Source organism: Podarcis melisellensis (assembly GCF_964234715.1).
Source record: "Podarcis melisellensis genome assembly, chromosome: 3".
Taxonomy (NCBI): domain Eukaryota; kingdom Metazoa; phylum Chordata; class Lepidosauria; order Squamata; family Lacertidae; genus Podarcis; species Podarcis melisellensis.
Genome location: NC_138530.1, coordinates 102990375 through 103006929, shown reverse-complemented (window position 1 = coordinate 103006929; position 16555 = coordinate 102990375). Strand labels below are relative to the sequence as shown.

Here is a 16555-nt window from a genome sequence, read left to right as displayed (position 1 = left end):
CCCATGCCTTTGCCATTTCAAGCAACACCAATGTAACTTTATTCCCCATTTTGTAAGGCCAAGAGTTGAATAGCTGGCTGTCAAGCAACAGCCTACTTTAGACCTCCTGCCAGGTGTGCATGTGGGCCAAACTACCTCATAGAATAAAACAAAGCCTTATGTAATGCAGTGAACCACTTCTAGACAACTATAGTAGGATCACTAGACAAAAGTACGACCATTGTTTGACATTAATGGCGCAGATCTTATAGGAAGTGATGCATCCCAATTTAGAAGAAACGTGAGAAGTGCATAAAATAATCTGCATCACTGTTCTGGACATTCTAAGGCTTTTCTTACAATGTAACCAAAGGCTTCCCATAAACTGTCTATGCCTGAAGACATCCTAGCCAAGGGGAGAGTCCACCAAACCTACAAATCAGCAGCTGCCCATCTGCTAAATTTACAGGCCCCCAGGACTGTGAAAGGCACTGCCAGAATTGCTTCATGCATCTGTCATATAGTGCTGGAAGGCTGTAATCCTGCATGCTGACCTATTTTTCTATTGTCTCTCTGAAGCTCAGCAGGCTCTTTTCCGTTGGAAATATATTATTAAAATGTAGGGGGGGGGGTTGTTTCGCAGTCTCTCTACTAATCAATCTATGAAGGCTTTACACAATGATTATTAAACCTGCTTGTAAGAGCCGATGTGACTTGGTTGTCACATTTGTCTAATGTCCTACGTGTGGCAGGTTGTTTCATACTATGCAAAATCCTTAAATAAGTGAATGTGGCCCCTGAAGGAATTTAATGCTTGTCTTGAGAAAGACAAAATGTTACCCACCCTTGGTTCCAATATCTACAATGAAGAGAACCCGAGACAAGGTTAATACAGTACTTTTTAAAAATAATCTGCTCTGTCATTAGAAAACATCCACAGTACAAACAGGTTACACTTCAAATTAACTGACTTTAAATTTAACTGACTTTAAATTTAACAAATTAACATAGTGGAGTGGGGTGGGGAAAATATGTGTGTTCCTATTACCAGGTAATCCAATCTCAAGTTCGTCCAGGTTCATCTGGAGTAGAATTTCAATAGTTTCTTTTTAGCTTTTCTTCTTTATCAAGAATTGTCTGCTTTAAACTCAGAGAAGCATCTTCAAACTTAGGGTTTAGCTCCAAGACCTTGTTGAAATCCTTCATGGCTTCATCAAAGAAACCTGCCTCAAAAAAAAGAGATGCATTTGTCTTACTCTGCATATGACTATTGTACTATTTTTCTGTATCTCTTCTATCAATACAGTCTATTTAATCTTGCTGCCCTGCAGAAACTTCAACTACTTACTTTCATTGTCACTCACAGAACCCCCCACAAAACCCAAATTTGTTGGGTTGCCCTAACAAATTTCATAAATGAATAATAATTATTTGCACCCTTTTATGTTTTCCAAAGACGCAAAAAGTGCACACCAGATACTATTCCTTGGTATAGTGTAATGATTAATATAGTGAATAATAAACTCTGAACTAATTTATGTTTGTATGTCTGTGTGACTGAGGCTTCAGTCAGTCATCTGGCTGCATGAGTAGACAGAATTACAATGTAGGCCATAGAATCTATCACAAAGCAGTTATGTCCCCCCCTTGGCTCTGAGGCCATTTCAGTGCACTGTTCCTTTGCCTACAGTGGGTGTTTTCACCTCATATATTAGTTAGCAATACTAATCCTAATACATAGGCCCAATAAGACAAAGCAATGGGTATTAGTGCAATTGTGCAGACTTGTGTTTAGAAACTATCCAAATGCTTGAGTAAACCGTTTACCTGTACAGTAGAAATATACCAGGTTGAGCAGGAGATTAAGCAAGGTTTCAGTCAGTCATTACTTTGAACTGATCTATTTCTGATACATTAGTTTGAATCTTCTTCATAAAACTTTTATCTAATAAATCACAGCACACAAGTAAAAGGGCAGAATCTTCAAACAAACAGGAAACAAAGCAGCTTTGACAAAGTCAACACACATTATGGACACTGTGCCCTTTCAGATAGTGGGTCGTTGTGTTCTAGGGTCAAACATTGCACAAGCACTTTATTTTTACAGTGCTGCATTTCTAAAGTGGAATCTTTTGGGAATACGGTGTTATGTAAACCCAAGGGAAATCATGAAATGTGCTGCTGCAGTTTTGCATTACCTTTTTATTCCATTTGTTAAAGGGGATGTGTTGGCATTCAGAAGAGGGGCTTACTCTGTGTTCTCCTGAAATCTGGGTTTCTTCAATGGAAGGACTGATAATGGCAACAAGGTTTCTGGAAAGGCTGCTCACCTACACTAGCAATAAGCCATGGGTCGGCAAACTAAGGGCCACGGGCTGGATCAGACCCAATTGCCTTCTAAATCCGGCCCATGGAAGGTCCAGGAATCGCCGCATGGATCGCCAGTGTGCATGTTCTTTCCCTCCTCCCTCCCTCTCCCTCACACTGCAGCGCAGCAGTGCCTCCTCCCTCCCTCCTCCTGGCTTCTCCCCGCCCTGCCTAGAGGAGGAAGGGGGCTGGGCTCTGTTGGTGACAGCCCCTCTCCGGAGCCCTTTCATGCACCACTCGTCATTCCCCCTCCACCAGCCCCTGCCACTCTCAAGACACAGGTAAGCAGCCACCGGCGCTCGTTCAGTGCTGTGGAGAAGGTAGGGGAGAGTTGGGGGATGGCTTACCTGAGTAGAATGTGTCCTTTTACAGTGGTGCCCCGCAAGACGAACGCCTCGCAAGACGAAAAACCCGCTAGACGAAAGGGTTTTCCGTTTTGGAGGCGCTTCGCAAAACGAATTCCCCTATGGGGTTGCTTCGCAAGACGGAAAAAATCTTGCATCCCCCGCGGTTTTTTCCACTTTTTTCGCCCTTTTCTTAAGCCGCTAAGCCGCTTATCACCTGTTCCGCTGATAAGCCGCTTAACAGCTGATCGCTGGAAGCCGCTTGACAGCTGTAGCGCTAATCCGCTAAGCTGTCAATGGGCTTGCTTCGCAAGACGAAAAAACCGCTATACGAAGAGCCTCACGGAACGGATTAATTTCGTCTTGCGAGGCACCACTGTATTTAAAATGCATCTCTGGGTTATTTGTGGGGCCTACCTGTTGCTCTTGCAAAGAATATTGTGTCCTTTTATTTAAAATGCACTACAAATACAATATGTGTAGTGTGCATGGGAATTCTTTTATATATTTTTTCAAAATATAGTCCGGCCCCCCCCCCCAAGGTCTGAGGGACAGTGGACCGGCCCCCTGCTGAAAAAGTTTGAGGACCCCTGATAAGCCCTGGCAGTGCACAACCACAGGAGAGCCTGGGTTTATGCTAGGGCAAGGAGCAGAAAGTAGATACCTCTCAAATGTTTAGCAGCAGCAGAAACTCTGATTATACTGTTGAATATAAGGAAGCTGGGGTTAATCAGAGGTTCAGCTCAAAACTAATTCCTGCACATAGAATTATTTAATTTTAAGTTGGAATTGGGACGTGGGTGGCGCTGTGGGTTAAACCACAGAGCCTAGGACTTGCCGATCAGAAGGTCGGCAGTTTGAATCCCCGCAACGGGGTGAGCTCCCATTGCTCAGTCCCTGCTCCTGCCAACCTAGCAGTTCGAAAGCACGTCAAAGTGCAAGTAGATAAACTGGCGGGAAGGTAAACGGCGTTTCCGTGTGCTGCTCTGGTTCTCCAGAAGCAGCTTAGTCATGCTGGCCACATGACCCAGAAGCTGTACGCCGGCTCCCTCGGCTAATAAAGCGAGATGAGCACCGTAACCCCAGAGTCCGTCACAACTGGACCTAATGGTCAGGGGTCCCTTTACCTTTACCTTTAAGTTAGAATTAGCCTCTATTCTGTGGAACATGGGATTGATCCTGCAAGCCTGAAGTCTGCCCTGTTTAGAGAAAATTTTAATATTTGATGTTTTATTGTTTTTAATCTGTTGGGAGCTGCCCAGGGTGGCTGGGGAAACCCAGATGGATGGGTGGGGTATGAATAATAAATTATAGTACTGATGATGATGATGATGATGATAGGGTGCAGCCTCACTTCATACAAGTGAAGTCTAAGAGGCCTGATGAGCACTGATGTGCACACAAGAATCTGCCTCAGAATCTTGCTAGACTGGGGTTCCTCAACAAAGTGGAAAAGGTTCCCAGAAGGTAGAAAGTTTTAAAGCCATCTGTCAAGAGAACCTACTCTGAATGTTGCCAATTAAATTAGGACAAAGAAAGGCATTTAAATATCCAATAATGAAAGCTTACTTCCATACCTAGCCTATATAATATTAATCCTCGGTTATAGTATGGGACTTCAAATTCAGGCCAGGCTTCTATAGCTGATGTATAATCCTCCATGGCTTCATAGAAGTCAACTCTCAAATACTTGATCTGTCCCCTGTTGTTAAATGCTGTTGCCAGATCATGACTGATGAAAAGAAAGGGAAGAGAGTTATTGTCACCTACAAAGAATTGTGCTGCCTAAACATAAAATGACACAGAAAATCTGTCAACATTTAAAAAGTTAAGACACGGTTGAAATAAAGTGAGTTTTAAAAATTAGGTGAATAAAAACAAAAAATTGCTTAAAATCCATCCTTTGGAACTACAGGAAGAAGATGCACACGGTAGTCACAAATCTGTTGCAACATCTTAAGCAACAACCCAGGGCTAATCCTGTGCATGTTTACTCAGTACAGTGAGGCTTGCCTTTGAAGTACAAGTACACAGAATTGCAGCCTTGGGATTGCTTGCAAAATCACTTCCTGTGCAAATGACACGGAGGTCCGTTTCCCAAATCCTCATGTCCTTGCATTTAAATCCCACCCTTTTCTCCAAGGATTGTAATGTGACGTCAGTACTCCTCCCCCTCATTTTATCCTCCACATCGACCCTGGGAGGTAAGTTTGGGGCAGTAGTGACTGACCCAAGCTCACCTAGTGAGCTTCATGGCCCAGTGGGAGGATTTGAATCCTGCTCTCCCAGATCACGCAGTCTGGTACTCTAACCACTACACCACACTGCCTCCCCTTCCTTCCTTCCCCCTCTTTTAAAAGGGAAAACGAGGGGAAGGGGCTGTGAAGTTCATTACTGCAGCAGAGACGTTGAAGGATTTTGGATGAGGGGGAGAGATAAAATACGTAACAGCTTCTCTGCGAAACACACACACGATATTAATCTCGTCTATTGGAACTGGACTGCCCACCTGCCGGCGCATGCGCAGTACTCGATGTAGCTGCTGTACAGCTCTTCCGCCCTTTCGTACTGTCGCTCCCGAAACGCTGCGTGCGCATCACGCAGGACGTTCAGCGCAGGCGCAGACTCAGCTGTCGAGCCTCGGTCCATTATTATTTTAACGGCCGCTGTACTCGGCGGCTCCCGACACGCAGCTCTTCCTCCCAACCCGCCACAAAATATCTACAGTGGGAGCAGAGCCCCTTTCCCTCCCTCGCGCGTGTGCGCTCTCCCGCCCGCTCGCGCCCAACTGTCCTTCGTGGCAGCCTTTGGGGCTGAGGCAACGTCGCGCGTCTCTCCTGCCGTGACGTCATCGGGAAGGCCCCAACCATAGATCTATTCAAGAAAGGAAGACTGCCGAACGTTTCGGAGCTTCCGGGATAGTTTGGGATATTCGCTCGGATGGCAGCTAAACGGAGCACATGCGGTTTTTAATGGGTTTGGGCTGCGGAATCTTACGGGGAATAATTATTATTATTTTAAATATTGCTAATAGTATTTATGGCAGTGTGTAAGCAAATATATATGTATGTGTGTGTGTATACATGCATATATACATATATATAATTATAATTATATATATATATATATAACATTATATATGCAAATAAAAACACAGTGGTACCTTGGTTTACGAACTTAATCCGTTCCAGAAGTCCGTTCTTAAACCAAAGCGTTCTTAAACCAAGGCGCGCTTTCCCATAGCAGCGGGGGACTCAATTTAAAAATGGAACAAAACTCAACAGGAAGCGAAACATGTTCTGCTTCCAAGGCAAAGTTCCCAAACCAAAACACCTACTTCCAGGTTTGCAGCGTTCTTAATCCAATTTGTTCATAAAGTAAGCTGTTCTTAAACCAAGGTACCCTTGTAATAATATTAATAAAACAAGTGGTTGGATGGCCCTTTGTCATGGATGCTATAGCTGAGATTCTTGCATTGCAGGGGGGTGGCCTAGATGACCCTCGGGGGTCCTTTCCAACTCTCACATCATAAAACTGTAAATTTTAAAAGGTAAAAAGTTGGAAGGGACCCTGAGCAATACTCTCCAACATTTTCTCTGATGTAAATAGGAACGTCCCATTATCCATAAGGATAATTTTACTATTTCTACCCCACCCATCTTAACTGGGCTGCCCAACAAATATAAAAAACATAATAAAACATTAAACTTTTTTTTAAAAAAACAACCATACGGCTTTGGGGGGTTGGATAACTCTGTACCCTCCAACATTTATCTGATCAAAATAGGGGCATCCTAAGGAAAAGCAGGACGTCCTGGGGTCAAATCAGAAACCGGGATGGCTTCTCTAAATCGGGGACATCCCTGGAAAATAGGAGGCTCCTGCAATGCACGAATCGCAGCAAAAAAAACCCCTCTGATATAAGGCCATTGAACCTCTGTTTAGAAACATCCAATAAAGGAGTCCACCCCGTTCCAAGACATTTCCACATTTCCGCTGTCCAAAAGCTCTTACCCTCAGAAAAGTTCTTTCTCGTGTTTAGTCGGAATCTCCTTTTTCTTGTAATGCCTTCTTTCGTTCCATCAGTTCAGGTCCTACCCCCTAGATCAGAAAAGTTCTCGCCATCTTCAACGTGACAGCCCTTCGGATATTTGAAGATCACTATCATCACTTCTCAAGTCTTCTCTTCTGCAGGCTTAGCAATGCTTGGCTCCCTCATCCGTTCCTCAGAAGGCTTGGTTGCCACACCTTTAACATCTTGGTCTCCTTCCCCTTACCCCAATCTGTACAGGGGCACTACACATGTACAAATGAGCTTACAGGTGTATATTCTCACCTGAGTTGAAAATTGAATGTGCAAAATGCAACCTCTGTATGCAGCCTTTAAAAATAGCTAATATTCTGCTGATCGGCTGCTTGGGCACCTGATTTGAAGGTGTTTTAGCTTTGGAAAAAACCACTCCATGTGCTGCTGTGACTGATCTGTTTGAGCAGGGGTTGCCATCACAAATTCTTTCCTTCCAACGTTTTTGGAAACTTCTTTGGCCCAGTATATAGTGTCCATACAAAAAGAAGAAGAAGGAAGGCCTTGTGAAGTAGAGAGTGACTTCAAGAAACCAGAGAAAGTCAGGACAGGCATTCATTTTGTTTGTGTTATGTCTCAGGTCTCGTTTATGTTAAGAAAGTGTTCTGCCAGATTTGAAGAAAAGGTTCAGATCATTTCAGTTGCAGGAATGGATGAGTCATTAAACTGCTTTTTTTGTTTGTTTGTTTCTGAGTTCATTCCGTCCTCTAACCACCTTAATGGGTTTCTAAACTTTTCAGACCATATCTATCAAGTGTGTAAAAAGCAAAAAGTGTAAAAAGCAGAGACATCACCTTGCTAACAAAGGTCCGTATAGTTAAAGCCATAGTTTTCCCAGTAGTGATGTATGGAAGTGAGAGCTGGACCATCAAGAAGGCTGATCGCCGAAGAATTGATGCTTTTGAATTATGGTGCTGGAGGAGACTCTTGAGAGTCCCATGGACTGCAAGAAGATCAAACCTCTCCATTCTGAAGGAAATCAGCCCTGAGTGCTCACTGGAAGGGCAGATCCTGAAGCTGAGGCTCCAATACTTTGGCCACCTCATGAGAAGAGAAGACTCCCCGGAAAAGACCCTGATGTTGGGAAAGCTGGAGGGCACTAGGAGAAGGGGACGACAGAGGACGAGATGGTTGGACAGTGTTCTCGAAGCTACCAGCATGAGTTTGACCAAACTGCAGGAGGCAGTGGAAGACAGGAGTGCCTGGCGTGCTCTGGTCCATGGGGTCACGAAGAGTCGGACACGGCTAAACGACTAAACAACAACAAAAATCAAGTGTGTAGAATCCCAGAACTAATACCATATGACAGGAAAGTCATGTTAGAAGCTTCCCTTCTCTCCAACTATACACACTGAAGCAGCATAATTTTTGCAGAAGAACCCCCAAACTCAACATTATAGTGTTGTAAGGGGTTTTTTTTAATGCAGGGGGTTAGGCTGTGTGCTTGAGTCTCTTCTGTTTCCTGTGTCCAGCAAAGAATCCGTTGCTGAAATAGCCATGCTATCTTCCTGGTGAGGTAATGGCCCTTGCATGTGTTGTTAAGGTAACAAAGGAAATGGCTCTGTGCCAGAGGACCAATGTGTGGTGCTCCCTTGCCTCAACTGGTTGGTAGTTATCGAAAGACAAAAGCCAGAGTTGGAGGTGTGTGAGAGCTAGAAGCAGGCAACAGGATGAAGCATGTAAGGGAGAGACATGCTTGATTTCTGCGGAAATCCAAGGCTGTGGCTATGGAAGAATCAAGTCCTTCTTGGGGGGGGGGGGTTAATGCTGTAAGCCTCTGACTTGTAAGCTCAGGTTGAATATCTGTGTAAGCACCTGGAACCCCTGAAATCTCACACAGTTCTGAGATTGGGATGGCATGCAAGAACAGAATTGCTCTTTGTTTAGGGTTGCCATGTTTCAAAAAGTAAAAACCAAGACACCCTGAAAATTGTTAAGCTTTTTTTTTTTTTACAAAAAAAAGACTTATACAAGCATATGAAAAACTTGCATATAAACAGACGCCATGGACAAATTCAATGATATTTGGAATCCATTCTTACAAATACTGTAATAGGTTCAAATCTGGAGAAGTACAATAACAACCTTGTAAAATATACAGTTTTGGGTTTTTTCCCCCTCCCCCCTTTATTTTCCCTTCTACGTGGGTTCTGTTTCTCTTTTTCTTTTTCTCTCTTTAATTTACATCTCATCATATTCAGTGCACATATAATTATGTACTTTTTGAACTTTCAATAAAGATGTTAAAAAAACAAAAACACAAAAAAACCAATTTTTTTTGCCACATTTTGGAAATTCCCCCTGTACGTCATCTCTGCCTGTGAAATCCTGGTAATGTCTGGACATATGGCAGCCCTACCTTTGTGCAAGAAAACAAACAAGCCACTCTAATCAAAGCTCTGGTTACAGCTGTGAGTCATAACACTATCTGTTAAATTACCCCAATTTATTACTTCACTAAACTGTGATTTGAATCCAGGCTAAGGCTCCAGTACACACTTAACTGGAAGTATGTTTCATTGAACTCAGTGGAGCTTACTTCTGAGAAGGTATTCCTATGTTATGATTGCACTGTAAGTCTGTTGCATGTAGATTCCATTGAACGCTGTAGGGCAAATTTATCATCGCTTAGTTCTCATTGAAAACAGTGAGGCTTAAGTGCAACTAACTTACAGTGTTATCCTTCAGATGCCTAAAAGAATGATATTTTAAGTTCCGTGGGCTGTCAGTGAAGCTGCAGCAGAATCAGCCAATGTGGATCACCGTTGAGGCTGCAGCATTCAGAACCAATTGAAGTTTCTGAACTGTCTTCCAGGGACATGGAGTGAAATGATTCTATATTGAGTTAAATTTGCATGTGGGAAAGGGAAATTAACCCTTTAAGTAAGATATTGACATAGCGAGATTGCAAATCCTATTAGTGCTGCTGAGTTTATTAATCATGTCACCAGTGGCTGTGCAGTTTTGAAATCCAATTATTGACCCATTCACAAGTTTCCTTCGTTGTTTCTATAGGAACATATTTCAACCAGGATTTGTTTTCTCTGCAGAATTATCTTCTATAACCTGAGGGCCACAAAGGAAGCCTCAAAAACACATTAAGTCATGCTGGCAAACAGGGTTTGCAAAAATGACTCTAAGAATACCCAAAACAAAGCTGTAAATTATTCTGAAAATCTGAACAAATGTGAGCCTTAAAAAAAAAAACCTCTCAGTCCTACCTCACAGAACTTTGGTCTGACTACCAACTTTTTGTTTACTGTGGCAGTGACACATTTACGCTGAGCGATGGACCATTGCCTAAGTTTCCAGACCTGGTTTGAAAGTCTTGCTTTTTTCCTTTTCTTTTCAAAGAGTGTATGCACACCAGTCCTAGTCAAAAGCCCAAATGGAAATGAAAAGTAAAACCAAATAAAACCACTCTCCTGATTTGATGTGGCTTTGATAGATACTGTTGATGTCTTTTCTGGAGACAGATGAGACCAATAGTGGGTCCAATAGTCAATAAGGTGTTTTTTCCCCTGCATGTGCTATAGTGGGGGGAAATGAGGAGCAGATGGGGCTTGTCAACCTGGGAAGGTAGCCCATCTAGGAGAAGGAAAACTCTTATCCTAAACCTCTGCTGCCTTGTGGGACATCTTTGGGAGAGAAAAAGGCTAAGGGGTAAACCCTACACAAATTCGGAGTGGAGTCCCTAAGACAGTAGGATGTCATCTTTTATTCCTCCTCCTGGCTGGGACGCAGGTGGCGCTGTGGTCTAAACCTCTGAGCCTCGGGACTTCCGGGATAGCGCGATCCGGTAATGGCGGATTCCCTCCGAGCTCCGGAGGGAATCGGCTCCGCTGAGGACGGGTCTTGCCGTGCCGGCGACACGGGGACCCTTAAAAACCGCAGGCGCTGAAGCCTGCGGACTTGGTGACTCGGTGGGCACCTTAAACGCCCCCCCGACCCGCGAAGAGCCTTTTTAAAGGCTGCGGAGTGGACTGGGATGCGGCGTGGTGCTGAGAGTCCATCGCTACCTCGGCGGAGCGAAGCCGCGAGCCATGGCCGGAGAGCGCTGTCTTCCTTCCTGAAATTCGGACTGAAATAAAGAACCCGTGAGTAAAATGGAAATTTGATATTAAAATTTTACCTTGGATTGGAGTACGACCGGGGGATGTGCTAAAAGGAAGTCCACACTCCCCCCCCCCACAAAAAGATTTAAGCAAGGAGAAGAGCACTGAGGTGGAAAGACTTTTGTGCTTAGAAAGACAACTTGCACGAATTGGATTAAAAAGCTATTGTGCTGGAGAGGAGAGAGGAACTTTAGAAGTTTTTGTGTAATTTCCCCCCCCCCCCATTCTGGACCCGGGAGGGTCCTGTGTGTGTGAGCCCGAGGAAAAGGAGAAAGAAAGTTTGACAGCTGTCAAAAGAGCTGTCAAACGGGCAACTAAAGGCTGGAATTGAGAGACTTAGAAAATTTCTTTTGGATTAAAGGGGACATATTGTATCTGAACTGATTGGAAACAAAGTATTTGTGAATAACAAAGTAACGAACTGTTGGAAAGGAACGATTGGACTGGCAATCCCCCTGGAGGGAATAAAAGATACTGCAATGGCTGCAGAAGGAAAATTACTGGCAGAGATTGAAAGGATGTTTTTTCTCGTGGGAATTCTACAAGAACAGACTGCAGATATGAGCAAACAACTTGTGACCTTGAATCTGAAACTGTGTAACTCTGCTAATGACAAAAAGCTGGAAAATAACCCGGCAGCCGGAACAGAAGAGATAGTTTTGGAAATAGGGGGAAAGGAAGAAGAAGAAGGAGAGGACGTTCAGATGGAAAGTATCAACCAAAAGCCTGCAGCTTCAGAAAATAAAGGACTTGATGAACAGGACCAGTGTACCGTAAATCTGCAAAAGGAGAGAAGGACAAAGGAAGAAGCCCCTGGAACATCTGAAATACTGGAATATAAAAGAATAAACAAGCATGATTGGGACTTCTTCCTCAAGTTTGAGTATGGGAGACTGGCAGACCCTTGGCAGCAATTGCTATGGACTGATTCGGTGGAAGGAAAGAACAAGTATGACTGGGACCCTTTCTTTAAGTTTGAGCATGGGAGATTGGCAGATCCTTGGCAGCAACTGCTATCGACTTTGGCGGAAGGAAAGAAGAGGGAGCTTGGGATACAACTCCTTCGAGAATTGAAGGCCAACAAGCAACAAAATAGACGGAGAGAGACTAACTGGGGCTTGAGGGCCTCGGATGTGAGAAATCCGGGCTGAAACTGATTTTCAGAATAGAAATGTGGAAAGGGACAGAAACTGGGCCAGGGAGGGAGGGGGAGAGTAGAATAGTAAGATTTTTTGAGTTATGATTTTTTAATTTGGAAATGTTTTGTTTAAAATGGGAGGATTCGTGTGAGAGAAGATAGGTCGACCTTAGAGAAAGGAGTTAATGTGTAAAAACTTATAAGTAAATTTGAGTCTAACAAGAGATGCTAAATATTAAGAACAGAGGATAACAATATAATAGAGAGAAGAGGAAATAACTTGCTGAATTAACTATTAAAATTGGAATGTGGGAAGGAGAGATGTGGGGAAGTCAAGGAAAGAGGGTAATGAAAATTATATATGTATTGTTTTGTGTTTGGTGTTTGTGTGTGTGTGTCTGTTTATAAAAAAATTGAAAACTCAATAAAAATTTATTAAAAAAAATAAAAATAAAATAAACCTCTGAGCCTCTCGGGCTTTCTGATAGTAAGGTTGGCAGTTCAAATCCGCACAACGGGGTGAGCTCCTATTGCTCTGTCCCAGCTCCTGCCAACTTAGCAGTTTGAAAGCGCACTAACGCAAGTAGATAAATAGGTACCACTGCAGCGAGAAGGTAAATGGCATTTCCATGTGCTCTGGTTTCCAGCACAGTGTTCCATTGCTCCAGAAGCGGTTTAGTCATGTTGGCCACGTGACCTGGAAAGCTGTCTGTGGACAAACACCGGCTCCCTCGGCCTGAAGCAAGATGAGCGCCGCAACCCCATAGTTGCCTTTGACTGGACTTAACCGTCCAGGGGTCCTTTACTTTTTACCTTTTTACTCCTCCTTCTGGCAACCCCCACAGCTACGCTGGTGCCAGACCTATTGCTCTGCTTTCCTTTGGACCACTAAAGAAATTGGAGTTCTTGTTGAAAGTACACTAAAAAGGATATACCAAGAGCTCTGGCCAAAAGTTTCAATACAAGGAATAATTCTTACTCAAGAGTTGAAAAGAAAAACGTGTATATTCTGCTAAGAATAACAGTTTTAAACTAATAGTAGATTTAAACACAACGTATAAGTGCGACAGTTTTAAAATAATAGTAAATTTAAACACAACGTTTAAGTGCAAAGATAATGTAGTTTCAAATATGCAGTAATCTAGTCATCAGCAAGGCCGAAATCAAGGTCTTGTCATCTGAGGAGTCCAGGACCTCCATACACACTGCCCAGACTTGTGCCCCAGGGAGGTCACTATATAATAATTATATAATAATAATTGTCTGTTATAAAATGCTGTTATTTGACAAATTGGATTCCTTGTTCACTGAAACCATATAAATGTTATTATCTAAATAATCAAAATCGGGATAAGTTAAAACACACACACAAACACACACAGAGAGAGATATGTTTGTAATAGTAGTTAATAAAGTATCTCTCAAGTTGTGAGTATTTGTTTCATCCAAAGGTGATCTCAGGCAGTTTTATCTTGGAAACAGCAATCCTGGGTAGCTTTCATCAAAGACTGGCAAAATAAAGTACAGTCATACCTCAGGTTAAAGTTGCTTCAGGTTCAGCGTTTTCTGGTTGCGCTCCGTGGCGACCCAGAAGTAATGGAACATGTCAAAATGATGTCATGCGCAGAAGCGATGGATCGTGACCCGTGCACGCGCAGACACGGATTGCGTTCTCTTCAGGATGTGAACAGGGCTCTGGAACAGATCCCGTTCGCATCCAGAGGTACCACTGTATTGATTGAAATTGCAGCTTACCCAGGTGGCTTTGGGCATCATTCAAAAGGCATATCATTCACCTAGACTCTGAAAGAAAACAAGGAAGTGTTGATGGGTAACCAGGAAGATTGGATTTTGAAGCAGGAGAAACAGGGCATGTTGGAAAGAGTAAAAACAATTTAGAGCAAGGAGGCACACATCGCAAAGCAAGATACAGTGGTACCTTGGGTTACAGATGCTTCAGGTTACAAACGCTTCAGATTACAGACTCCGCTAACTCAGAAATAGTACCCCTTAAACTTTGCTTCAGGGTAAGAACAGAAATCGCGCGCTGGTGGCGTGGCGGCAGCAGGAGGCCCCATTAGCTAAATTGATACTTCAGGTTAAGAACAGTTTCAGGTTAAGAACGGACCTCCAGAATGAATTAAGTTCTTAACCCGAGGTACCACTGTAGTCCTAACCTCTGATCAAAGTATTGTGCAAGGTAAAGAACATAAGAGGATCAGCTAGAAGAAGACCAAACCATTTAGTTCAGCCAGAAGAAGACCGACCCATCTAGTTCAGCATTCTTTTTCCACAGATCCTAGTGGGGAGCCTCAGAGCAGAACCTGACCACAACAGCACTCTGGTGATTCCCAGTAACTGGAATTCAGAGTCCTACTGCCTCCAATGCTGTAGGGGAGAACATGGTCGCTGATAGCCTTTCTCCTGCATGAATTTGTCTAATCCATTAAAGCCATTCGGGTTTTGCTATGAAAATCAATAGCCCTCTTCAGCAGAGCCGGATTTAGGTCTGATGAGGCCCTAAGCTACTAAAGGTAATGGGGCCCTTTATATGTCCAGCTGTCCTTTCTCAACAACAAATTGTCGCTGTTTTTTGTGTTGAATATATGCTATATGGTAATTTATGGACCTAACAGGTATCTAAAGCCATTTGCACATAACAAAATATGTATTTTATCTTATATTTTGGAAATGTACATCCAGTTCTTTTTTCCTTTAAGTTTTTTTGGGGGCCCCCAAGAGAGTGGGGTCCTAAGCTATAGCTTGTTTAGCTTATATGTAAAACCGGCACTGCTCTTCAGGTGTGCATCGGGGAGGAAAAACATGCTTAGAATGGGACTGTACTTCTGGTCCCGTACCTGAAGTCGCAAGGCATCGCTCTGATGTCCAAGGCTAATATGTGAACAATCGGTGTAGGAATCATCAGCACTATGCAATACTGAGAGTGAGGCCAGAGGCACCAGCCCCATTCTTCCAGTGATTCCGCTTCATGCAATCCACAGGTGAAGGGGGCTGATAGATGTGCATTTAGCAAGCAGTCTCAACCATCCCTATTATTTTGTGCCTTAGGTGCATTCCATGACAGCGAAGATAAAGAGCCAAAACCTTTAAATTCAGCTCACCTTATATTCCCTCCGAAAAAGTACTGTGGGCCTTTTCCCACCACTTAGGAAAAAAATGAGAAAATCAGGGGAGGATCTTAAATTATTACAGAGCGAGGCAGAACAAAAACTGGAAAAATATGTGAATCAGAATCAGGTATTTCAAAGCCTTTTTTAAAAAATAAAAATAGCCAGACCTTTTCATAAAATTGGCAGGCGATCTGTGACAGGAATTTGATGGGATAACCACAAGACAAAAACATTAATTATTTTGCTGTGTTTATGAAAAGTGATGTTTGTTAAGTCTGAACTACTGAGGCTACAGAAACCTTTGGCAATTAAAAAATGCAAATAGTCCTAGTCTCAGGTATTTACCATTCTTTGAAGGTGGTGGATATTTGCCGTCTAGTATTTTTAACAGATGACACATGGAAGTTAGGATCCAAGCCACTGTGAATAGGGTGAGTTTGGCTTATAATACATTTGATACTATATGTGCTCATCTATTAGCAGAAAATACTGAATGCACATGCATTTACATATGTGGAATCATGCAATTCTGTGAATGCACTTGGTTGATTTATTTCTTAAATGATATTCATATATTAAATGTAAATGTAACTTAACATTTAGGCGTGGCAGATTAAATAGGGTCACTGATATTCCATAACAGGATATACACATAAAAAAGTGGAATATACTGACCGATAGAGGAGTTCTCTATGCAAGGAGAAAGCTGGGCGGAGGCAGTCAAGTATTTCAGAGATAATTGCTCTAGTTCCATGTTGAGGAAAGTTGTTCACTGAGGTGCTACTGGAAGGATTTTTTTTTTACAGTGGTACCTCAGATTATATATGCTTCAGGTGACATACGCTTCAGGTTACAGACTCTGCTAACCCAGAAATAGTGCTTCAGGTTAAGAACTTTGCTTCAGGATAAGAACAGAAATCGTGTTTCCGGCGGCAGCAGGAGGCCCCAGTAGCTAAAGTGGTGCTTCAGGTTAAGAACGGACCTCCAGAACGAATTAAGTACTTAACCCGAGGTACCACTGTATTTTGTTTCTAGGAAAGTTTGGTTCTCTCTCCCCACCTTTCCACACAAATGTGTCACCTGTTCTTTCATCATTGCTTTCATTTCTATCCATCCCTTCTGAGGTGTGGGCAACCTTCCTACCTTCAAAAATGAGGAACCATTTCCAAAAACAAAAGGTTTTCCCACCCCCCATAATGGGCTCCCCCTTAAAGGTTAGCTTTTGGAAGCTAGTACTGGGGGGTGCAGGTGGCGCTGTGGGTTAAACCACAGAGCCTAGGACTTGACGATCAAAAGGTCGGCAGTTCGAATCCCCATGATGGGGTGAGCTCCCGTTGCTCGGTCCCAGCTCCTGCCCACCTAGCAGTTTGAAAGCACACCAGTGCAAGTAGACAAAT

The 16555-nt window shown here is 43.1% G+C and overlaps 1 protein-coding gene and 1 long non-coding RNA gene across 2 annotated transcripts in view; one reads left to right on the top strand and one right to left on the bottom strand.

The window, feature by feature from the left end:
* Positions 1 to 860: 860 nt before the first annotated feature.
* On the bottom strand, positions 861 to 12021 carry TTC32 (tetratricopeptide repeat domain 32). The gene is made up of 4 exons (XM_081906665.1): positions 12017 to 12021; positions 5200 to 5360; positions 4268 to 4422; positions 861 to 1202 (listed from the first exon to the last, which is right to left on the bottom strand). The coding sequence occupies exons 2-4, from the start codon at positions 5337 to 5339 to the stop codon at positions 1075 to 1077; spliced, it is 423 nt and encodes a 140-aa protein (XP_081762791.1). The 5' UTR covers positions 5340 to 5360; positions 12017 to 12021; the 3' UTR covers positions 861 to 1074.
* LOC309367432 overlaps positions 5373 to 16555 on the top strand; it is a 15241-nt gene continuing 4058 nt past the window's right edge. The window contains exon 1 of the long non-coding RNA XR_014167167.1: positions 5373 to 5666. This is a non-coding gene — a long non-coding RNA (uncharacterized lncRNA). The remainder of the gene's footprint in view (positions 5667 to 16555) is intronic.